Source organism: Schistocerca nitens, chromosome 11 (assembly GCF_023898315.1).
Source record: "Schistocerca nitens isolate TAMUIC-IGC-003100 chromosome 11, iqSchNite1.1, whole genome shotgun sequence".
NCBI lineage: Eukaryota > Metazoa > Arthropoda > Insecta > Orthoptera > Acrididae > Schistocerca > Schistocerca nitens.
The window spans coordinates 9,729,900-9,754,324 of NC_064624.1; the positions used below are offsets into that span (position 1 = coordinate 9,729,900).

Consider the following 24,425-nt stretch of genomic DNA (forward strand, 5'->3'; position numbering starts at 1 on the left):
TCATGTTCTGGACATAACGACGCCTCTGTTTTTGTGGAGGGCGACGAAAAATCTGTGGACGTAATGTGGATTCCGCCTGGAATCACTAGTGCGATTCGACCACTCGATAAAGGATGTTTTCGACAGTGGAAAGCATTTTATCAGCATATTACCAGACAACATCATTTCCGATACCTCTCTCTCGTTTCCTGTTTATCAGCGGAAGAGTATTCTTAAGCTACCGCCATTCGTACATCGCCAGTTGTCTTGGCCACACTTTACGAATTACATCAGTCACGCCTGGAATGAAGCGCAATATGCAGAACAATGCCCGGGACCACTTGTGACTCCATCCCAGCTCTGTCTAAATAAAACTAGCGGTCGCTGCATCAATGTTTCCTTTGTCCGGTTTGTTTTTCACATTCAACAGACACTTTGCATTTTTGTGACGACTACAGAGAATAAACAAACAACTGTTTCACTGATAGTCAAATCTACAACATTCGATCATCATTGCAAGGAATGGCCTACAGGAAATATTATAAAATGTGGTACTGCAAGACACATTTCAGTTCAACAAGGTACAAGTGCTCTTTCATGGAACTATTCTCCCACACCAGACACTGCCATGATTTTATTCTCTCTGCTAGCCACAGATACACGTCCAGGAATGCAACAGTCGGTATGAAGTTATTCAGACAGTTGTCTGCACAGTTCAAGGCAGGTTTCCACAGCGGCAGACGGGCTGACGAGCACGAGCGGGAGAGAAGCCGCCCGGCAGGCCTCTTGCAGGTCTCTCTGGTGGCCGCACTGCAGCTGCTGACGCTTCCCTGGTCCTCCCCTGTCACCTGATCGCAAAGTGGACACCTGCAGTTTGACGTGGAGTCCCAACCACGTGTCTTTCGTGGCCACTCCAACGTCTGAGGAAGTTAATGCTCGGTTAAAAATCACAGTGGAAGCAGTTGTGCTCTGAACGGGATTTGATCCCGCTCTCTCTGGATCACGAAGCGGGCGCTTTCCCACTACAGCATTTATGTTTTAGAGAAAAAAAAGGAAACAAAAAGGAATATGACCATTAGACGTTACAAACCTAGTGGAAAGGCCAGCTGTGTCGCCTGCTCTTCAGATGATGCTCGATGTCGGTAATTGGCGGTCTGTTTATAAATTTCCTCTCAGTGGTAGTGAGAAGCCAGGGAAAGACGGCAGCCGACATACGAGGAAAATTCTGGACCAGTGCTAACGAGAGATGGAGATGCAATTCCAGTGCAAAGTGCACGATCTCCGCGCATGTCACGCTTCCGTACAAATTGAGACACTTAAATTCTCGCTTCCCTGCTCCATTTTGGATGCTCCCTCAAGAACAGTGCGCTTGACAGGCAAAATAATCCTCACTGAACAGCAAAGTTTCGCGTTGCGGCTGTAACAGGATGGAGCTGTATCCTGTGTGCCGAGTATTAGCTCCAGAGAGTAGAAACCAGTAAGACAGCGTTCACAGGCAGTTCTCCTCCGTACAGACGGTTCCAGCCGGACACGAGAGAACGGCCTCCCTCCAGGACGACAACGCGCCACCAGCGGCCCCCGCGTGCAGGCGGCGTCGGCGCCGCCCCCGACTGGAGGCGGACCACAGCTTCGGCGGCGGCTGCTCCTGCGTAGCACAGACTTACACACTTGTTAATCTCTTATGATGGAGACTGACTATTCTGAATGCCGCCCGTTGCATGCGACACGTATCGACGTCGATTAATTGTAATTCTGTTTCGCAATGAAATTCACTCGTACGAGTTGTTTGACTGTTTGTCTAGGGAACCGACTATGTAGGATTCCTAGACACAACGTAAGCCAGGCTTCAGGTGCTCAGAACTGCTGTCTGTTAACTCCGGACAATCCCGCTGCGCGGCGCTGCGTGTCTGATTCTGCGAGTCGCGCGCTAGGCGGGCAGGGCTGTACAAACCGCTCTCGCAAGCCGCTCTCGGCGCGGCAAAAATGTGTGCACCGTAACTCCAACATTTTTTTTTACAAAATACTTGCAGTGCTTCTTAGCAGCTAAAAGTTTGGCAATACATTTCTTTTGATGTTTTCATGCTCTGTAAAAACTTTCAGAGTAGATTTCGACATGTCTTACTCGACTGTTCCGTTGTAAGTCATAGTTTGTATATACGCCCTGAACGCGGAGCAGACTGCAGCAGAATTTGGAGACGGAAGACGTTACAGCAGTGGTGACCTGCAGCCAGCACAGGTCACGTGACCGGCCTGTCGAGGCAGGAATAAAGCGGGGAAAAAAGTACACGTTTGGCGCTTCTATCCCGGAGTGTAAGAAACGGTCTGACAGATGTCCGTGAATTGTGTGTCTTGAACGTGTAGCGCAACTATATTATAACAAATGGTAGACACAATAGAATCCAAAACTCTCTGTTTCGTCATAAAAGGGTGAATCTTTCAGGGTACTAAATGTATCATATAGGAGAGAAGAACAGCAGGACAAGCTCACTAGGGTATACGTCAAGCTGCCGAATCACTCGAGATAAATACTTCGCGGCTGTCCGTGTTGTGACGTCACCAAAGTCTGTCGTGGAGAGAGCACTTCCGCTATCCGTACTTACTGGTACAACGTCGCAAGAAAAACTGCAGAAATACTCAGTAAGGCTTTCAAAAGATTCTTCTCTACGTGGAGCACGGCAGCAAAACATTTTCGTATTGCGATCAGAAAGATGGTGACCGAAATTTCGGATAACATCTCGTCGCACGGAAAAGCGCCACTGTTTTAATCCCTGCCACCCCATCTGCGGTATCGTATCCGTGACACTCCCCCCACTAATTTCGCGATAGTGAAGAAGAACTCTGAAAATGACCAACTGTTGCTCCATACAGTCTGCAGTTGGTTATTGCAACGTTTACAATCTCCCTGCCGCACGGCTACACAAGAATATGTCAGCAGGATCGCAAAAGATGGGAGGGAAACCACACAGCGGTCTGAAACGGCGTGTCGAGATTCCAGAAGCACTACGGCTGGCCCCGTGTAGCGAAATGGCGACGAGAAGAACGCATCAGAACCGCATAACGCACAAGGCGGGGTCCTCAAACAAAACTTATTTTCTGATCTGAGGGGAAAATGAAAAATTTCCGCTACAGGTATCGCGAGCTACGTAAGTGAACAAGTAGTTTGGAATACACACTAGCACACAACCAAACCGACAGCGGAAACTGGTGTAATGAAACGAAGCGTTAAAAGTTCACCGCCTCAGGCCTAGCTGTTTTGTGCACAAAAAGCCACACTGATGCGGTATTTGACTGCCAAGTAGCAAATTTAAGGCATCTGTAGAAGACGGTAGGAAGGCGAATGACGTGTGAAAAAGTTGAATTGGTGAGGCATTTGATTTTTTAAAACGGGTTCCTTCAAACCAAGCACTCAGTATAGGACATTTCGTGAACAGAAAGTAGTATGAAGACAAGGGACGCGTGAAACAGTTTACCTTTTCAGAGCGTAAGCTGTTTTGCGCTTAAAAGGATGCGTCGGTGTGATATTTAGCCGGCCGTTGTGGCCGAGCTGTTCTAGGCGCTCTAGTTCGGAGCCGCGCGACTGCTGTGGTCGCAGGTTCGATTCCTGCATCGGCCATGGATGTATGTGATGTCCTTAGGTTAGTTAGCTTTCAGTAGTTCTAAGTCCTACGGGACTGATGACCTCAGATGTTTAGTCATTCTTTTTTTTAAACTTAATGCAAACATGTGTGACGTCACACTCGTCGGCAGCAGTTTATTGTTATGAGGTACTCCACAGTCTTCGTCCTAAAGCCTTTGACACATTTTGCCGTTTATCACTTCTTACCAGCCAAAATTACGAAAGTTTTACTGCAGACTAAAACAATGGTAAATTCGCGGCATTCTAAAAAATTCCCGGTTTTTCTTAGTTTTCTTTCGGGTGAAAAAATTCCCGGGTTTCTCCCGGATTTCTCGGTTGTCCCGGATCGCATACACCATGAAGACGCAATCGATACCTTCACTGCGCGATAACAATGGTGATCTTTTTGATGACAGCGCCACGAAGGCAGAGTTACCAAACCGTTTTCCGAATTTCTTTCACAGGAGAAGACGAAGTAAACATTCCTGAACTCGAATCGAGGACAACTGCCAATATGAGTAATTCAGAAGCGAATATTCCTCATGTAGGAAAACAGCTTAAACCACAAGGAAGGCAAATCCTGCGGTCCAGATTGTATACCAGTCTGTTACTCTCACAGTATGCTGATACAACAGCTCCACACTTAGCAACCATATACAACCGCTCGCTGGCAGAAAGCTCCGTACCCAGAGAATGGAAAGTTGCGCAAGTCACACCAATAGCCAAGGAGCGGGATAAGAGTAATCCACTGAATAACAGACCCACATCACTAATTTCGGTTTGCAGTAGTATTTTGGAACATATACTGCGCTCGAACAGCATGAACCGCCTCGAAGAATAAGATTTACTGACAAACAGCCGGCACAGAATCAGAAAATAACGCTATTGTGAAACAAAACTAGCTCTTTATTCCCTCTTACTAATGAGTGTTATTGACAAGAGACGTCAATTTGATTACGTAGTTTTTAGGTTTCCATATCGCTTCTAACACCGTCCCTTCTAGTTAAATTGCGCACCTGTGGAGTTGTGTGACTGGATTCGTGATTTGACGTTAGAAAAGTCACAGTTGGTAGAAACCGCCGGAAGGTCATCGAGTAAAACAGAAGTAACGCCTGGTGTTGCCCAAAGTAAGTGTTAAGAGGCCCTCTGCTGTTGCTGGTCTCCGTACACCACTTACGTTACAATCTGAGCAGTGCTCTTAGATAGTGTCTAGCTGGTGCTGCCACTTACCGTCATGTAATGTCATCAGATGACGAAAACGAATTGAAAAATGATTTAGACAAGGTATCCGTATGGTGCAAGAAGTCAGAATTGACTATAAATCATGGAAAGTGTGAAGTCGTCCACAGGAGCACGACAAAGAAACCACGAAGACGATAAACAACAAAAATCAGAGGGATATAAATTCAGCTAAATACTTAGGGATTAAAGTAGATAATACCTGAAATTGCAACGATGACATGGATAAAGTTGTGCAGAAAGCAAGCTAGAGACTACGATTTACTGACAGAAGAAGTAGAAAACGTGACAGGTATACTAAAGAGAGCGCCTACACTACACTTGTACGTCCCCTTCTCGAGTACTGCTGTGCAGTGTGGGACCCGCCTCAGACAGGATTCACGGAAGCGATCGAAAAAGTTCAAAGAAGGGCAGGTCGTCTTGTATTACCGCGAAATGGGCGAGACAGCGCTACGGATATGATACAGCAATTAACATGGCAGTCGTCAAAACGAAGCCGTTTCTTGCTACGGCAGGACCTTCCCATGCAATTTCAATCGCCAAGTTTGTCCTCAGAGTACGATATTTATTTTGGCGCCCACCTACACAGGTAGAAATGATCTTCATAATGAAGCAAGACAAGTCAGAGCTCTCACGGGGAGATGTGTTTGTTTCTCCCGCGACTGTTCGAGAGTGGAACGGTAGGGGAGTAGCTTAAAGGTGGTTCGATCAACCCTCCGCCAGGCACCTAAGTGTGAATTGCAGAGTAATCATGTAGATGTAGATCAGGATCTGCACGGCCCCCCTTACACTGGAAATGAGCCACACTCTCAGAAAGAATGTTACCACGCGCTTGCTGCTACACCCGTGGCATCGTGCAACACGCCCTTCAGCTGCCACCTTTCTGTTTAGGAGCGCGCAGTCTGTTTTCCGACTAATCGTCCAGTCACCTATGTTTATTGTTTACGTTACTCGCAGTCTGCTCCGAAGTATTTAACGGGTTCGTCTGCCGTCATCTGAGCACAGTTATCGAAATGAAAGATATCGCATCCTCCAGCCACGCCACAGCACCCTCTAATGTAACAAATACGACTCGCAGAGCGGGCACATCGAGTACATCAATTACCACGTTACGTGTTTTACGGCGAAGCCTTCCAAGCTTTGGAGTCTTCTGCAAGTAGCGGAAACCGGTAAATACACCTGTTGGACATGAATAACAGTGGTAAATGAAATGAATGGTACTTATTCTCGGTAATTCCTGTCGTTCCCATCGCTAGTGGAACCGACACGACAATATCAGTCAGCTTTTAGAGTAATTTACCCGAGATTTTGGGGGCAGAGCGTGCCCAAGTCAGGTTCCTGATACAGAGATTAATTTTTACCAGATGTCTTACTTAGGTTGTGGGTAAGTGTATTTGCTGCTTCTTAAAGGTCACGCATTTTCTTTGGCCTCCAGGATTCTCACATGTTTTTTTGTTTTGTTTTGTTTTTTTTTTTTTTACTCCTAATTCAGGGTCTATACACGCACAAGGAAAAAATTCCCGGATTTTTTTCAGATATCCCGTTTAATAAAATATACTTCTTCCAGAGGGAAAATACGCTTTTTCCGTGCTAAGTGACGGTAGGTTTCCCGTAGATTTTCCCTCGGAACTGTAAAACTTATCAATCCTTTGAGTGGTTTACGGTTTATACACTGGCGTGGAACTTCCTGGAAAAAATGGAACGGGGAGAGAAGTTTTGGAACGGCCTTTGATATGCAGCAACATATACGGTGCATATTTTCGTATTACGAAACTATAAATTCGAATTGCACCGAACACGGCACGCTAGTTTCCGGAGCTTTGAAATCGAGATTGCGATGTCATGGCACGTGACTTGGCCAGCCGAAAAGTTAGGGGTGTACATTAAAATATGTAGTGTAGCAACAAGAAAAGCCAAGCTTTCACATACAATATCGACGTTTATAGCGTGTGTTACACTTTAAGGTACGTCGCACAAATTAGCCAGTAAATTTAAAATACTGACGTAAATGTCTGGTCCTCAGGGCCCGAAATTCTTCTACGTGGTTCGTCCTGAAAGTGTTCAGTTTTAAACGAGAGTCAAACGCTCTGTGATTTAAGGAATTCATCCCACTTTCTCACACGTAACATAATTCATCCTGCGTATAAGCATATTTACTTTGAAAGTAACACTTTTCAAACCACCATTCGCAAAACTATCCCGAGACTGTCTCAAATATCTTCGACTTAGCAGTTGCCAGAGAGCGCCAGAAAACAGGCATTACTGCGCGTGCGCAGCTGCAGTGATGTAGGAAGGCCGCATGTTTGTGTGTATAAAGCACAAAGAGGTGTTACATTACGCCATAAAAGAAACAGGACGTCAGAGGATACTCCGAGTGCATCGGAATTTCGTAAACTATACTAACGTGAATACTTCGGTCTGAAGTGCACACTGTCCAGATTCGCAATTAAGTAGGTCCCACCTGACATTAAGCTTTTCGGTGTGGTTTTTGCGACGTAAGTTTTCTTTGAGTAGCAGTACTGTAGCATCTCATCTTTTTTCTTCTTTGTGACATCATGCCATACATGGCAGAACATGAAAACGTGCACTTTACATTCAACGAACAGCTGTGGAATGAAACACTTCGTTTCAAATAAATTGACTTCCTCAGCGAGAATAGTAACGCCAAATGCTTGACTGCCAAAAACTTTGAAATAAAATCCAGAAAACTGAAACTAATAACATATTTCCGCCTTTAATAAATATGTTAATGTATTTTAATTTGCTTCATAGCTCCTGGCCACAGAAATACGTTTTGTGTTCATTAGACGTGGGAGCTTGCTCTACAACTCTGATAACTCTGCGCATGCGCGAATGCGGCAGCCAGGGCGCGCGATACAGCTATTGGCCGGAGCAGTCCGAGCAGCGGGGGGCGGGGGAAGGTACTGCTCGCAGGCGAGTCAACTGCGCATGCGCACCAGCCCGCTGGCGACTGCCCAGATGAACCTGACGTAAGCAGTTGTGACGTCACGCTCACAGAAAGGAGTTTATTGTTACCAAGTATCACGTCGTCTTCGCCCTAAGGCCTTTGACATATTTTTAGCTGCATTTTCTTGTTGTAAATGGCGCATGTCCTTTGCAACTAAAGATTTTTTTTTCCTCTCGTTTTTGTTTCATTGCTGCAGTGTCATTCTCCAGTAGCGGGATACAGTAGCATTCTTTGCCACAGAATCAGTTCCTACCAGCCAAAATTACAAAAAATTATCTGAAAACTAAAACGATGAAAAAATTCCCGCGTTTTTCCCAGATTTCCGGTTGTCCTGGGTCGTATACACCCTGTAATTGTTCAACATCCGTTCTTTGTACAAATATTTACTCCTTACTTTTCTTCCGAACGCTTTTTTACGCACAAGACCCCCATTTGGTACCAAATCTCCGTACATGTTTCTGAATGTAGCCACGACTCCGAAGAAAGCAATAAACACACCGTAACTTCCCACCCGAGACTGCTACACTTAACCATTTCCTGTACGATGTTAGTGAGCCGACGCACCGCAATCCCTCCTGATTGTTCTTCGTACGTCTCTCGCTGATATGGCCACTTGGGCAGTTCTTGCAGCAGAACGGATAGCTATTTAGATGCAAGCAGGCGATCTGCGTGTCTAATTTGGTGGTGAGAGTAGCTAACCCATTTGAAATAAATTCCAAGACGCCATCACAGTACATTTATTAAAGAGTGCAGTAAAACAGTTAGCATTTAAATAGGTGAAACGGTTCACCACATGAAGTTACAAAAATCGGGACGTGTGTGTGTGTCGCAGGAGTTTATAGTCTGACATGTGCCGAGATGAAATCTTTTTCAGAGCCAAAAGACGACACTGCAGTTGCGAAAATAACTTTTACAGTAAACGGCGAATATATACATATACTATTGAAATCGGGTTCCCCTTTTATGCTGAAACACTAATTTTTTTCTTGTTACCTAAACATGTTTCGGCACCTCTGTGCCATCCAGAGTGAGATCTGGTTATTGTAAGCTGTAGAAAGTGAACGTATTTTATGTTTAAATTGATCTAACACAGTGAGGCGTAAAGAAAGTTTTTGATCGTTTTTCTCCTTACCGAAATTTTTACATTTCGCAGTTTTGCAGGACTATCTGTATGGTGTCCTGCAATGATTGCTTGTCATCTGCAAACCAAACGCTGGAAATGTGAAATTTATCAGCAAGCTAACACATCTCTTGATTATTAAACGACATGGGTTTGGCGTATAAAAATATTTTGCTCACATATTTGTTATTAGTCAGGTTTTGTTGCGACATTCTTCTTTAGCGTTCTGAGGGCACTGCACACACAGACACACACACACACATTGTTGTGTTTGCTAACGCCGTTGGCGTTCATTTGTCGTCGAGAGTATTTGGCGACGAATTTGAACTTTGTTTACACAATCTCTCTCTCTTCCCGTCTCCCTGTGTGTGTGTGTTCCTTTTCTCTCTAGTAATTTGTTGGTTTAATTTCTCTATCATATGGGACTTGCCACTATTTTCCTCTGGTATATGTTTTATTGTGTGTAGCTGCTTTGTGTAATGGTGTTTGCTTACGGATGTTCCGTTCAGTCTGTGGAGTCTGAATCTGAAGCCTGTGCGCCACCGGGTGATACAGCAGTTTGTGAACGGTTTACCGAATATTGTGAAGCCATGTGTGGTGTTCCTTTTTTACACTGCGATATTCAGAAAATTTAGTGTGTTTTTAATGTTTCCGATCACAACCTGGTGTGAATGTGTGGGTGTAAGTTGTTTGTTTCGTCGTGTAGCGGTTACACACGTGACCGCCTGTTGCGCCACAGGTGGGCCCTGGCGGCCGATGCTGACTGAGGGGAAGTTGCAGGTCCGTCTCGCAGCCGAGTGCAGGAGGCTGGCGGGCGCGAGTCTGTCGCGGCCACACGGCTGGCTCGCGAGCCCTCACCCCAGCCACTCACCGTCACGCCGCTGCCGGCGCATGCGCGGGGAACGCCTTCTCGCTCGCTGCCGCTGTATTCTGCACTGTTCCCTTAGCTGCAGCGTCACATTGAAACGTAAAACCTGGAAAAATAAGTTTCTGTCGACAGGGAAAGGAACATCACACGCTCAATCCGGCCAGTTCGCTTTCGACGTCAACATTTTATGAGTCTTTCACATCGCTTGACACTTTGTAAGAACCTACCTGCGCACAGTGGACATGTATCTCTTCCCTCTCTGTAACCACCAGGTATTCGCTTCAGTCTGGCACTGTTGTCACAGGAAACGTCTTTTAAAAGTTAGTTGTCGTAGTGCGTTTTGTTTTTGACATCCCCGCTGCTCGTTCCGTCATTTTTATTAAACATCGTAGACTCAGGTGACGAAAGTTAGGAAATAACGACACGCTCATATACAGATGGCGACAGTATGGGAAAGTGTGTAATTTACATCGGCAGTCACGTCTACATTAGAATTAACGTAACAGCAAGTCTCTCATTAGAATCTCACCAGCAGTTGGAAGCATTTCCTCGATTCGTGGTGCAAAGTAGAGAATTTTATCTATTTTACTTTTCGTGATAGCGTGACCTCTACGAAGCTGCCTGATGTGTGACTCGTTCCGTGTGCAGTGTTGCCAAGTATGTGGTGTAACTCTTGCTACCAATGTGAGGCTGCAATTAAAGGCGGCAAGTATTTGCGTACTGCAGATACGCAGGTACACTCGGCGTGAGATCGCAACTGAAGACACATTCTGACTGAACGGCTTGTGTGCCAGTAATTTGAGTATGGTGAGTATATGCTGGTGTAACATAGTACCACGCTTGCTGCCAGCATATAGTTTCCAGTAATGGGGTCATGCAGTGGACTGGTTCGAATAACGAACGTTAATGCAGTTTCATGATGTGGTAGACAACCAACAATATTGCGGCATTCGTGTCTTTAAAAGAGTTCGATTGGTGACGTTTTCAAATGCAGGCGGTGGTGATAGATGTCGGCTGTGTTCTTGTAAGTTGCTTGCATATGTTGTACACCATGAGGAAGACAATCTTGAAAGAGACATGTGGCGTTTGTTAATACTGGAGTGTTTTTGAGTTGTTGTTGTTGTTGAGCTTTTGCAAAAACTGATCGTGTAGTATTTTACAGACTAAATCGTCAAAAGAAGGGCTCCTCACGTTAGTTTACAGGTATCTCTCGTTGTCGTCGTCACGGTGTTACCGGAGTTGTCATACACAGGACAAAATGGTATGTACAAATAAATGAACAAAGGGATGATTTTTTGTATTCTTTATTTGAGAGACCAACACATATGATGCAACTGATTGTGCTTCCTGAATGCCGTATGTCAGCGTTGTGTCAGCATATCCACCAGCTGCTGCTTTCCCCTCTCCCTGGCGAGGTCCAGGGGGGTCCAGCCTTCGTCATCCAGGGCCCCCCTGTCCGCCCCCGCCAGGAGGAGCTCAGCCGCCGCCTCTGCGTGGCCCCCCTCTGCCGCCCAGTGCAGCGGCGTCCGCCCCTCCCCATCCCTGGCGTTGAGGTCAGCAGAGGCGCCGACCAGCAGCCGCACCACACCAGCGTGGCCACCCATTGCAGCCCGGTGCAGGGGCGTGCCCTGATCCAGGCTGTCCCTGGCGTCGACCTCCGCGCCGGCGCCGACGAGGCAGCTGGCCGCAGCCACGTGACCCCCGGCTGCTGCCAGGTGCAGGACGGTCCAGCTGCCCCCAAACATCCCCTCCTCCCTCGCCCCCACGTCCGCCCCCGCCGCAAGCAACTCGCGCACCCGCTCCGCCGCGCCCTGGTCGGCCGCCTCTATCAGCCTGCTCCCTCTCTCCTGTTGAGAGAGCCTCCTGCACGAAACATCGACACTCTCACTCTACTACACAGACACACACACACACACACACACACACACACACACACACACACACACACACACCGAATGAAAGAAACCGTCACAGATGCGAAACTGCGAGCAGCCCTCAATACACTTCTGCCCAGCCACGAGTTACAAATCTGGAAATCTCCCCTCTACGATACAGATCAACCAGCGTATCACAGAACATACATACCAGTATCCCATCATCGAAATCAGCATCCACTTCCCATTAAAAATTGGTGCACTGCATCTCATTACCAGCTGTTTTAACTTTTTCTCCTAATTCACTCCGAGGAGTCACCTCCTGTGACCTCAGCATCCTGTTGGTAACCGATCTTTGAGCTTCAGAAAAAAACACCTGTAACGGTTACTTGTGTGTGGAGCAATCCCTTCCGACACTCTAGAAGAAAACATAGGTAACTAATGACATCTCTAAGTACAGAAATACAACTTCCTCGTCTGTTAACAAAACGTAGGTCGCAACACGGACAATATTAGTGAAAGCGAGAGCAGTGAATATTGGATCCATTGCTGCGTTTATGTATTACTCTATATCAATGTTGTCTTCATCAATATATTTTCCACTACATGTGAATACATTTATTGCAGTGTTTGTTCCGCTGTGTCAAACAATTCTGGAACCTTCGCTGTGATATCCTGTAGTTCTCTCAGCGATGCATTTTAAATCTCACCTGTCTATGAAAACGACAGCGCTTTACCGTTCGTCTTAATTTTTAGGAACAAAATTTCACATCGGGTGATCGTGCAGCCAAGGGCGTCACCACAGTATGGTTTGTAGCCAAACACTCACGAACACGCAACGAATTCTAAGCAGATGCGTTATCGCAGTGCAGAAATCATCAACTGTTCCGACACAAATCTGGAGGCTTTTTTTCGGATTGCGTCATGCCGCTGGCGTTGAGCTTGTAGGTTTCACTGCTTGCTGACCGTTTCACCTTGTGACAGGAATTTGTGCTGCACCGAACTGTTGAAATCGAAGAAACATTTACACCAGTCCTAAACACATCCCGTACTGATAGTAGATTCGACAAAAGCAAAATCTAATGTCTCTAACAGGTTGATGAATTTGACTCCGTTCGCATAGCCAAATTTAATACAAATGCGATAAACCACTTTTACATCAAACAAATAATCGCCGATTCTAGTAACACACCAATAACCTCTCCAAGATGCGACAACAGACTAAATATCCCATATGCCTAGTGTACAGAAACTTTTCACGCACGTTTACCATCACAACGACAAAAAAGGCGTGCAAATCTCAGTTATAAAAAACGCAAAATCGCGAAAACCCCGTTACTTTTGAGCACTACTCGTGTCGCAAGAGTTGTCGCGTTTCAGAGCACCGCATCAAAGGGAAGCCTTAAATTCTCCAATACAGCTGGACTATGTTTTGTTTAAAAACCATATCGGACGGAATGTATGGGCCAATTGTGCATGAAGTTGTACACGAACACGCATTCACACCAACAGGCATCCGCTTTCATATTTCTAACAGATACGGGAACGCTGACATTTGATTGCTGTTCCCGTGTTGGTCCAATTTACTCTTGTAATGTCGTGTTTTTTTCTGGACAGGGCAGTCGCCGTGGTGGGAGTGAGCGCCGCCAGGCTGTGTGGCCAGACTGGGTCGCCGGGACAGCACTGTGGAGCGGAGAGGGCGCACGACTTGACGGACACACTGTACCGCGTCCAGGGCAGAGGGCGGCCAGGGCAGGCGACCCTGACAAGCGACGCCCCCTACCGCCTGTCAGCGACTGTCCAACACATTTCAGTATGTGCTCAAAGTATTTAAATCAAGTGTATTCAGTCTACGTACAATTACGAGTAGTTTTGTAATTTCGACCTGAGACCAGGTGTTCCACCATCAGGAAGCAACCGCGTGCCTTCGAGCAGAGACCAGGTCGAATGTTAGACTGAGCCGTGCGACAGCCGTGTCTGCAGACGCAGGCGACTGCGGCGTGGCGCACGCGAGCTGCAGGAAGGGCCGAGCGTCGGCCGGGCTGCCCCCTCTACTCGGCTGGCTCGCCTGCAAGGGCTGCCGCCGTCTTCTCTGATGGCCGCACGGCCGCAATTGACAGACTTCGGCTGCGGAACGGCAGTCGGCCCTACACCACGATATTTTTAATAATGTGGAGCATCCAATACATCGATATTTATTAAAATGTCCATATCGACTGTCGATATCTTGAAGAAGTGTGTATCGTCGTAAAAATATCGGGACACTCCTGCATATAAAAATATCGGCTGCACATTGTAAATGCACTGCTGCTTTTGGAGCTGTACAAGTATCGATTTATTATTACATGTCCTGAACACCAACAAGCTAACAGGGTGTATAGCCTACATGTACAAGGAAAAAAATTCCCGATTTTTTTCCCTGATTCCAAACTTAAAAATACACTTCCTTCCGGATCAAAATATTTTTCCGTGTTAAGTGGCACTATAATCTTCCTTGGCACTGTAAAACTCATCAATTCTCTGTTATACCGACGTAATATTTCCCGGCCCTTTTGAAAAAGGAACTCAGCGGGGAAAAAACCTTATGAAAGACCTTTGATGTCGTGCATATGTTCCTATTATGAAGGTATAAATTCGGATTCCCCCAAACACCGCAAGTTACTTTCCGATGCATTGAAATCGAGATTGCGGTGAGCTTTTGTAAGCCAGCCATAGCTCATGTCACGTGATCTCGCCAGCTGATGACAGCACACGACACGTGATGTAGTCAGCCAATAGCAACATCACGCAAGTACCGCCAACACACAAATAAGAAAACTTGATAGTTTAAATCAATATACACAGCATTCACATATAATATTGGTCTCAAAGATTAATAAGCTGCAAGAGAAGCTAAGCCTGCACATGTAATGTTGAAGATATGTGCGCGTGTTACACTTTAAGACACGTCACGCTAAAGTGATTGTAAAACTTTTAGTAACGACCCAAATGTCTCATCTTCTGGGCTCGAAATTCCTCTAAATGGCCGTCACCAAGGAGTTCATTTTTAAATAAGAGTCAAACGCTCTGTGATTTAATAAATCCATCGTACGTTCTCGCACATAGTTCATCTTGCGTAAAAGGAAATTTACGCTGTACGTTTTTCAAACCACCATTCTCAGTATTTTCCCGCGACCTGTTAGAAATATGAGGTTCGTTTCAGCAGCTGACAGAGAGCGCCAGGTGGAAGGAGTCACCGCGCTTGCGCAGCTACGATGACGCACGAAGCCCTCATGTTCGTACGTGTGAAGCTCTGAAAGATCTTACATTATGCCATAAAACAAACAAGACATCACAGGATTACTTCAAGAGCATCCGGATTTCGTGCACCACACTAAAATGCACAAGTCAGCTTAAAGTGCACATTCCTAAGTCGAGATTCCCATGTTAATTTTCTTGCAGCTCCAGTACTGCATTACATCATGTTTGGGTCTTTATTACGGTATAACACCATAAGTGCACTCGATGCTCAGCGAACAGTTGAAACTAGACTGCCTGAGCGGAAAAGATTATTAAAAGCCACTTCTCTTTAGCGAAAAATAACTTGATTCTTCTGCAAAGCGATTACTGCTTGACTGTCAGAAAGGTGGAAATAAAATACGAAGCTAGTAACATACTTTAGCCTTCCTTGATTATGCGATCGTATTTTAATTCATTTGACATCTCCCTGTCACAAAAATCCGTTTTGTTTTAATTTAACCCGAGAGCAATAAACGAGGAGGAAACAGTAAAACCTCTGAACGTATACACAGGCCACGTGGGGGCGACCCACCCGCCCACCACAGCTGGGGCTGCTCTCTGCACCAGCCCCGGGTCCACCGCATTTCCCAAGGACGGCGGCGTCAGATGGCGGCTCCCAGCCACACTTCTGTAACCACAACAGGGAGCAGGGGCTGCTCACACGCCACTCCACTGCGCATGTGCGAGAGGCAGCCCGCAACTGTTCAGACGAATCCAATTCAAACAGTCGTCACGTCACGCTCATCGGAGGCAATTTGTTGTAATCGATTACTGCATAGTCTTCCTAAAGCCTTCGACATACTTTGCTGTTGGCAGACGCTTGTATGATCACTGTGTTTTGTTGTTGTATGTGGCGCATTTCCTTCGAAACTTAAGTTTTATTTTCGTTTCTTTTCTGTCGTTCATGTTTTGTTGCTGCAGTATTACTCTGCAGTAGCAGGATACGGTAATATCCTTTGTTAGAGAATTTTTTCTCACCAATCAAAATCACAAAAATTTAACTGAAAACTAAAACAATGAAAACTTCCCGCAATTCTAAACAATTCCCAGTTTTTTCCCGGTTTCCTCCTAGATCAAAAAATTCCCGGGTTTTTCGCGGATCTCCCGGGTCGTATAGACCCTGAGCTAGCAGCCTGCCTATCCCTTTAGAGCAAAAATTTACAGCAGAACGTTGGACGTTCAGGCATACCGATAAACACTATGCTAAAAACGGTACCTGCACGCAGGTGGCACAATGAAAGGCGTCTGATGGGTCCATCGTCCGCTTTAGTCACACATCGGGTTTGCCCGGAACACTTCATGCTGGCTTCCCTGTTCTTCCACTTCTGCAAACCCCAGCGACCTACCAGCTGCATTCTCTTCACCGTGAACCACCATCACCTAGTCGATTAGATCTGAGGTCATTCATCCAAACATACTCAACAGAAACTTACTGGCAGATTAAAATTGTGTGCCGGACCGAGACTCGAACTCGGGACCTATGCCTTTCGCGGGCAAGTGCTCTACCGACTGAGCTACCCAAGCACGACTCACGCCCCGTCCTCACAGCTTTACTTCCGCCAGTACCTCGTCTCCTACCTTCCAGACTTTACAGAAGCTCTCCTGCGAACCTTGCAGAACTAGCACTCCTGAAAGAAAGGATACTGCGGAGACATGGCTTAGACACAGCCTGCGGGATGTTTCTAGAATGAATTCTATATACTGAACAGGTTCAAGCCCATTCCTCTTTTGCTATTGACTGGTGACTGGCCACTGATGTAGAATTACTACACAAGACGAACGACTGCTATATCGGAATAATGATGCACTTTTCACTGCGGTTTGACTTGGGTTTATTCCTATTTGGATCATAGTGGTGAAATATTGCATTAGTTTCCTTCAGCATAGTTGTATATGCTTCACGGTCATCAGGCGTGTAGTCTTCGAATGCTACGTTTTTTTCGGGTTAGCAGTTTCATGAATTCATTGCTGGCACTGAAAACTGCTACCTTTGACAGAAATAGTGTCATTGTTAAACGTTAGTTTGGAACCGCCCATGTAGTGCTTTCGACTGTCAAACCTTAAGCCAAATACTGTACGACGAGACCGCCCAAGCATTTTGATACTTCCAGCCCAACATAAGGTGGTGTTTAGTTTCTAACAGCCTTCATCTCCTCCCAGTTTTCTTCCTCAATTTGCTACAACGCGGGCTCAAGCCTCTTACGTGACTTTCGCGTGATCGGATCATCATCGACAAACTTCCTTCAAAAGGTTATTCCTCAGTTGTAGGCGGAATAGGACACACATTGTCACAATTCCCTTCCTAAGGAACTAGCTCTTTGAACCTCTCCGTTTTTCGCTATAGCACCAGTAACTTCTTTCTCTAAGGCATTCAGTTTATCTGTCACAGGCTGGACGCCTTTCTTATACTTCTAGTATTCAGTTATCGGCTTCGTCTTCCACTCGTGGAACTAACTTTTCAGCTGTTCAAGAGTCCCGTTCTTCGCTTGTTTAACAAGCTTTTGATCGTACTTTGCAAATATATTTAAGGAGAAATTTTAAAAAGAAACAGGTCTCACGTTTCCTGTGATTCTTATCGTCGATAAACAGTAAGAATTTAACAGAATTCGATATCGTCAACGTCACAGCCATTGACATTCTTGTAACCTTTATGTATCTTAAGTGTGCCTTTCAGCGTTTCACAGTCCTCGTAATTCGGCACATTGTTGTATCTATCAGCTGAAAGAATCTTACACTCGCAATCGAGCTCTAGATATGTTTTATATCCATTTATTGTATTTACGTGCTAGCATTTGTAATTTTGTACAAATGTCCTCCTTAGTCGCCAAGTTATATGATTCACTGGCAACATTATAGAATTAGATGGACAGAATAATCTGTCGTTCGAGGCGAAAGATGTATGTGAATTTCTCGAGTATGCAAATTCTAGACACGCCTTGAAAGATAATGTTAGAGGAAAAGATACCTCACAGTAAAAAACATTGTAGTGTAGCTGTAAGCGACAAATTTTGTCAGTGAAACCGGACTCTACATGTTAGTGCTAAAGTCAACAATGCCTCTGACTGTTAAATTTAGTGATTGGGTGTTTGACGAAGTCTCGCCTTCCATTAGGGCGGGCGCACAAGGGAGAACTTTTGTCGTGCAACTGTCTCGACTTTTGCACAGAGTCTGTACAATCATATGTAAGAGCACACACACACACACACACACACACACACACACAGCGACAACTTTTCAGTTGCTCCGGCCACCGACAGAAGGGCGAACCAACTGCCTCCGTCCTGTCCCCCCCACAGGATACACGAGCGCGTGTGCTCGGCCGACAATGCATTTGGGAACTTGCGAGTTCGTACACTGGCTGTTGTGAGGGACAAAGACATCGATAGTGAACTGATCGTAAATGAAGTAGAAAACAAGCCTGCACTGTTCAATATAGAACTTTGAAAGATTATTCTGACGCTAATTTGAAAAGCAAATTGTGTAACTGTGTTTAGTACAATCTGGGGACATTCTCCACAAAAGAACGCCAAGCAGACAAGTTTTTATTTTACAGATTTGCTTTTATTGACATACTTTCAACATTATTATTATCTTACACTTCTAAATAATGTTTGTGGATAGAACAACTAAGTTTTCCAGTATTGTTGAATCGTAGTGAAATCAGAGTCCATTGTACTGCCATGGAACAGATCCTCCAGGGGACGTTTAATAGGTTTTAAAATAGCTGCGTATATTGACAGCAGATATAACTCCAGCATGGTCTATAGGCTGCTGTGGACATTGGTAAGCAATATCTGTAAAGTCTGTTTCATGTCTTCTGCGTACAAATTGTGGAGCACACAACATGCTTTAATTATTGTACGACAGAAATCGATGGTAACATCATAAGGTCTATGGAAAATGTGCCATTTGTTCACCAGTATGCCAAATGTGCATTCAACCGTATGACGAGTAGTTGTACGCCTACAGTTGAAAATTTTCTTCAACGAGGTTAGCATTTTAGTAGCAAATGGGCGCAAAATTTGCCTCAATAAACCAAAAGCTTCAGTAAACAAACAAAAATGCATTACTTTGCCTTCTGGGTCGTTAGGCAATGTTCGGTTGTTCCGTATGTTCAAAAGGGTACGGTATAGCTTTTCGCCCATATTCGAATTATTAAAAACTGCGGAATCACCTGCTGCTCCATTTGCATCGACATCTGTGAAGACAAATTGGTATTCAGCATAGACCCGTGCCATTAACACCACAGGAAAGATTTTTTCATAATTAAGTTCTGAGCCAGAACTTTGAAGTTGTATTATTTGAATGTGTTTTCCATCTGTATCGTGTTGCAGAAATGGGTGTTTTTATAGAACTGTTCAGCAATGTGCAACAACTCTTCCTCACATTTCTCTGGCATAACCATACATTGCCAACACTCCATATTTCAGTGCATGTCGCTTTCACTCTTTTGCAGACTGTGCTAGCACAAATGAAGTACTTGTATGGAAGATCATTTAAACTTGATCCAGTTGCCGGATACCTGAAAAGTTATGTAACTGAATAATAGTTCTCATTTTTATTTCACGAAAATAAATTAACATCTACAACAATGTCAAACATTTTAATTTATTGTCCGTTTCCTAGGAATACTGGTCCAACAAAGACGGCAAAATCGAAGGACATGCTCTGCAAGACAATTGCGTGAGCAAAAATTGGCCAAGTCGGGACAACCAGCTGCGGAAAGCGTGAAAGTACAACTTTTACATCAACTTATTTCTTCTACCAACCGTGAAGTACGTGATGCAAGTGGAAATGCTGAAACACCAATAAGGAATCTCAGGAAACAGAACCCTTCAAAGGCCACGAACCTTCGAAGGCCACGAACCTTCAAAGGCCACGAACCTTCAAAGGCCACGAACCTTCAAAGGCCACGAACCTTCAAAGGCCACGAACCTTCAAAGGCCACGAACCTTCAAAGGCCACGAACCTTCAAAGGCCACGAACCTTCAAAGGCCACGAACCTTCAAAGGCCACGAACCTTCAAAGGCCACGAACCTTCAAAGGCCACGAACCTTCAAAGGCCACGAACCTTCAAAGGCCACGAACCTTCAAAGGCCACGAACCTTCAAAGGCCACGAACCTTCAAAGGCCACGAACCTTCAAAGGCCACGAACCTTCAAAGGCCACGAACCTTCAAAGGCCACGAACCTTCAAAGGCCACGAACCTTCAAAGGCCACGAACCTTCAAAGGCCACGAACCTTCAAAGGCCACGAACCTTCAAAGGCCACGAACCTTCAAAGGCCACGAACCTTCAAAGGCCACGAACCTTCAAAGGCCACGAACCTTCAAAGGCCACGAACCTTCAAAGGCCACGAACCTTCAAAGGCCACGAACCTTCAAAGGCCACGAACCTTCAAAGGCCACGAACCTTCAAAGGCCACGAACCTTCAAAGGCCACGAACCTTCAAAGGCCACGAACCTTCAAAGGCCACGAACCTTCAAAGGCCACGAACCTTCAAAGGCCACGAACCTTCAAAGGCCACGAACCTTCAAAGGCCACGAACCTTCAAAGGCCACGAACCTTCAAAGGCCACGAACCTTCAAAGGCCACGAACCTTCAAAGGCCACGAACCTTCAAAGGCCACGAACCTTCAAAGGCCACGAACCTTCAAAGGCCACGAACCTTCAAAGGCCACGAACCTTCAAAGGCCACGAACCTTCAAAGGCCACGAACCTTCAAAGGCCACGAACCTTCAAAGGCCACGAACCTTCAAAGGCCACGAACCTTCAAAGGCCACGAACCTTCAAAGGCCACGAACCTTCAAAGGCCACGAACCTTCAAAGGCCACGAACCTTCAAAGGCCACGAACCTTCAAAGGCCACGAACCTTCAAAGGCCACGAACCTTCAAAGGCCACGAACCTTCAAAGGCCACGAACCTTCAAAGGCCACGAACCTTCAAAGGCCACGAACCTTCAAAGGCCACGAACCTTCAAAGGCCACGAACCTTCAAAGGCCACGAACCTTCAAAGGCCACGAACCTTCAAAGGCCACGAACCTTCAAAGGCCACGAACCTTCAAAGGCCACGAACCTTCAAAGGCCACGAACCTTCAAAGGCCACGAACCTTCAAAGGCCACGAACCTTCAAAGGCCACGAACCTTCAAAGGCCACGAACCTTCAAAGGCCACGAACCTTCAAAGGCCACGAACCTTCAAAGGCCACGAACCTTCAAAGGCCACGAACCTTCAAAGGCCACGAACCTTCAAAGGCCACGAACCTTCAAAGGCCACGAACCTTCAAAGGCCACGAACCTTCAAAGGCCACGAACCTTCAAAGGCCACGAACCTTCAAAGGCCACGAACCTTCAAAGGCCACGAACCTTCAAAGGCCACGAACCTTCAAAGGCCACGAACCTTCAAAGGCCACGAACCTTCAAAGGCCACGAACCTTCAAAGGCCACGAACCTTCAAAGGCCACGAACCTTCAAAGGCCACGAACCATCAAAGGCCACGAACCATCAAAGGCCACGAACCATCAAAGGCCACGAACAATCAAAGGCCACGAACAATCAAAGGCCACGAACAATCAAAGGCCACGAACCATCAAAGGCCACGAACAATCAAAGGCCACGAACCATCAAAGGCCACGAACCATCAAAGGCCACGAACCATCAAAGGCCACGAACCATCAAAGGCCACGAACCATCAAAGGCCACGAACCATCAAAGGCCACGAACCATCAAAGGCCACGAACCATCAAAGGCCACGAACCATCAAAGGCCACGAACCATCAAAGGCCACGAACCATCAAAGGCCACGAACCATCAAAGGCCACGAACCATCAAAGGCCACGAACCATCAAAGGCCACGAACCATCAAAGGCCACGAACCATCAAAGGCCACGAACCATCAAAGGCCACGAACCATCAAAGGCCACGAACCATCAAAGGCCACGAACCATCAAAGGCCACGAACCATCAAAGGCCACGAACCATCAAAGGCCACGAACCATCAAAGGCCACGAACCATCAAAGGCCACGAACCATCAAAGGCCACGAACCATCAAAGGCCACGAACCATCAAAGGCCACGAACCATCAAAGGCCACGAACCATCAAAGGCCACGAACCATCAAAGGCCACGAACCATCAAAGGCCACGAACCTTCAAAGGCCACGAACCTTCAAAGGCCACGAACCTTCAAAGGCCACGAACCTTCAAAGGCCACGAACCTTCAAAGGCCACGAACCTTCAAAGGCCACGAACCTTCAAAGGCCACGAACCTTCAAAGGCCACGAACCTTCAAAGGCCACGAACCTTCAAAGGCCACGAACCTTCAAAGGCCACGAACCTTCAAAGGCCACGAACCTTCAAAGGCCACGAACCTTCAAAGGCCACGAACCTTCAAAGGCCACGAACCTTCAAAGGCCACGAACCTTCAAAGGCCACGAACCTTCAAAGGCCACGAACCTTCAAAGGCCACCCACTGTTCAATCTCGAGATACCTCCTAGAATCCAAAGAAGAAAAGTTACGAAGAAACTTTACTCAACATACTTCGAGAGGAGAAAGGAACTGCTTCATCAATGGATGACCCTGCAACACAATTTGCATTGCCTCTCGTCGCTACGCTGAAACCAATATCCACACACCGAATGATTGATGCACAAATTGAGGTTCTTCAGGTAACGAGACTTTTCCAGAACACGTGTTTACCAAATGACACATGTGACGATTTCAGTCGTGGCGTTCGGTGTTCTAGCTTCTCCACCCCTGCACGAGTGTTTACTGGAACATCTACGTCTGACAATTAACCTACTGCCGGAAACAGCTCCTGCACCATCGTAACTTCTCATGACTTAGACACTGGAAACTCATACCCGACAAATTTTTCTGTGCCTCCACATGGATCAGAAACTATGTACCATGTCACTACACACAACATTGTTTAAACTTTATACCTGCACTCATTTCCTGCAATTTCCATCAGTTGCTTTGGACATGTTTCATACAAAATGTAATGATTACTGTTACTAACTGGATTGCTCGAATTAATAAATATCAAACTAAATAAAAATGTGTAATTTCAAAGCAGAAGCAACAATAAAGCAACAAAGACGAAATGCGACAGTAAGTCTTCCGTGTACGCCTGCCCTTAGAAAACACGGCGAGTACAGAGTTAAAGAGATGTAACGAGGCCAAATAATGCATTTCGAAAGTTTGAACTGTATTAGTGAAGAGGACATTCAAAATTCACATCAATTACTGCCTCATCTTGTCCCTAAAAGCCGGCTGGGGTGGCCAAGTGGTTCTAGGCGCTACAGTCTGGAACCGCGCGACCGCTACGGTCGCAGGTTCGAATCCTGCCTCGGGCATGGATGTGTGTGCTGTCCATAGGTTACTTAGGTTTAAGTAGTTCTAAGTTGTAGGGGACTGATGACCTTAGAAGTTGAGTCCCATAGTGCTCAGAGCCATTTGAACCATTTGTCCCTAAAAACGAAAATTTGAAACCTGTTCATACTCTCGAAATTATTTGACGATTACTGCGATTACACTTACCGTGTCATCAGAGTGCAGAGAAGAAATTTGCAAAAGCATCACGGTCTGACACCCAAATAGTGAAGAAATGCCGAGGCTCGAGTACAATCCAAACTCGATAAATCTCAACCAAAGAATGAAGGAAAACCTTAGCATCGACTACCACATGAACTATTTCAATATCGAGGATGATGACGACACCCGAGACAAACTGGTTAACGATATCAAATATCTCCGTGAGGCTAAGTTGTAAGCAGAATTTTTTAATGAGTCGAGAGCCATTAAAATTGTTGATGCAAAAAGGGCGAAACCTTTGGTGCCACCTGAAGGAAACCCGGGAGAGATTTTTTGTTTCGAGTCCTCTGTCATCTCCCACCTCCCAGGGTTTTCTTTCTCTCTCGATGATCCGCGACGTGATGGGAGCTGCTCCTTCTTGCATCTGTCGCCCGTCTTTAACTGAGGGGGCTGAACACAGGAACAGTGGCGACTCGCTAGCCTGAGGCAGACCAGGGAGCGAGGTCAAGCATTTGCAACTTGTACATACGGTTGGTGCAGCAATGAAGCACTTTCAAAGCACCTACAGTCACCTTATTTCTCGCACAAAATGTGTGGTTTTTGCCAGATAGTTGCAGCTCGTTTGACCGTCCCATCTGCATTTCCGTATCGAGTAAAGCAAAACACGTACTGCAGTAATTTACACGGCGCAAACCTCGGCGACATCTGTTGACGGAAGAGAGCAGCTGCTGACAACGCCGCCACATCCTGCTTCTCTTAGTGTGCCACAGATTACAACAGGGAATGATTCGCAGCGGTTCGTGCGCACAAACAGTGTCACGAAAAATGAATTAGCAGAAACACTGATTAAAAAATATATATTGCGTAAGAAAATTTTCAACAATACTATTAAACATGGAAGGAGCAACACTTGGTAACCATTTGGTAGAGTATTACAGTGGTTTTATAAA

At 45.9% G+C, this 24,425-nt stretch overlaps 2 protein-coding genes across 2 annotated transcripts in view; both read right to left on the reverse strand.

Moving 5' to 3' along the window:
* Window positions 1-11,151: 11,151 nt before the first annotated feature.
* Window positions 11,152-11,535, reverse strand: LOC126213338 (GA-binding protein subunit beta-1-like). Its single transcript, XM_049941035.1, has one exon. The coding sequence runs from the start codon at window positions 11,533-11,535 to the stop codon at window positions 11,152-11,154; it is 384 nt and encodes a 127-aa protein (XP_049796992.1).
* A 41-nt stretch (window positions 11,536-11,576) lies between these two features.
* LOC126213191 (protein roadkill-like) overlaps window positions 11,577-24,425 on the reverse strand; it is an 86,978-nt gene continuing 74,129 nt past the window's right edge. Inside the window, exon 4 of the mRNA XM_049940816.1 lies at window positions 11,577-11,637. Coding sequence (XP_049796773.1) covers window positions 11,619-11,637 — 19 coding nt within the window. The 3' untranslated portion in view covers window positions 11,577-11,618. The remainder of the gene's footprint in view (window positions 11,638-24,425) is intronic.

Excerpts from the sequence above, each read along its gene's own strand:
- LOC126213338 (XM_049941035.1), bottom strand. The coding sequence starts at position 11,535 with ATGTTTGGGGGCAGCTGGACCGTCCTGCACCTGGCAGCAGCCGGGGGT.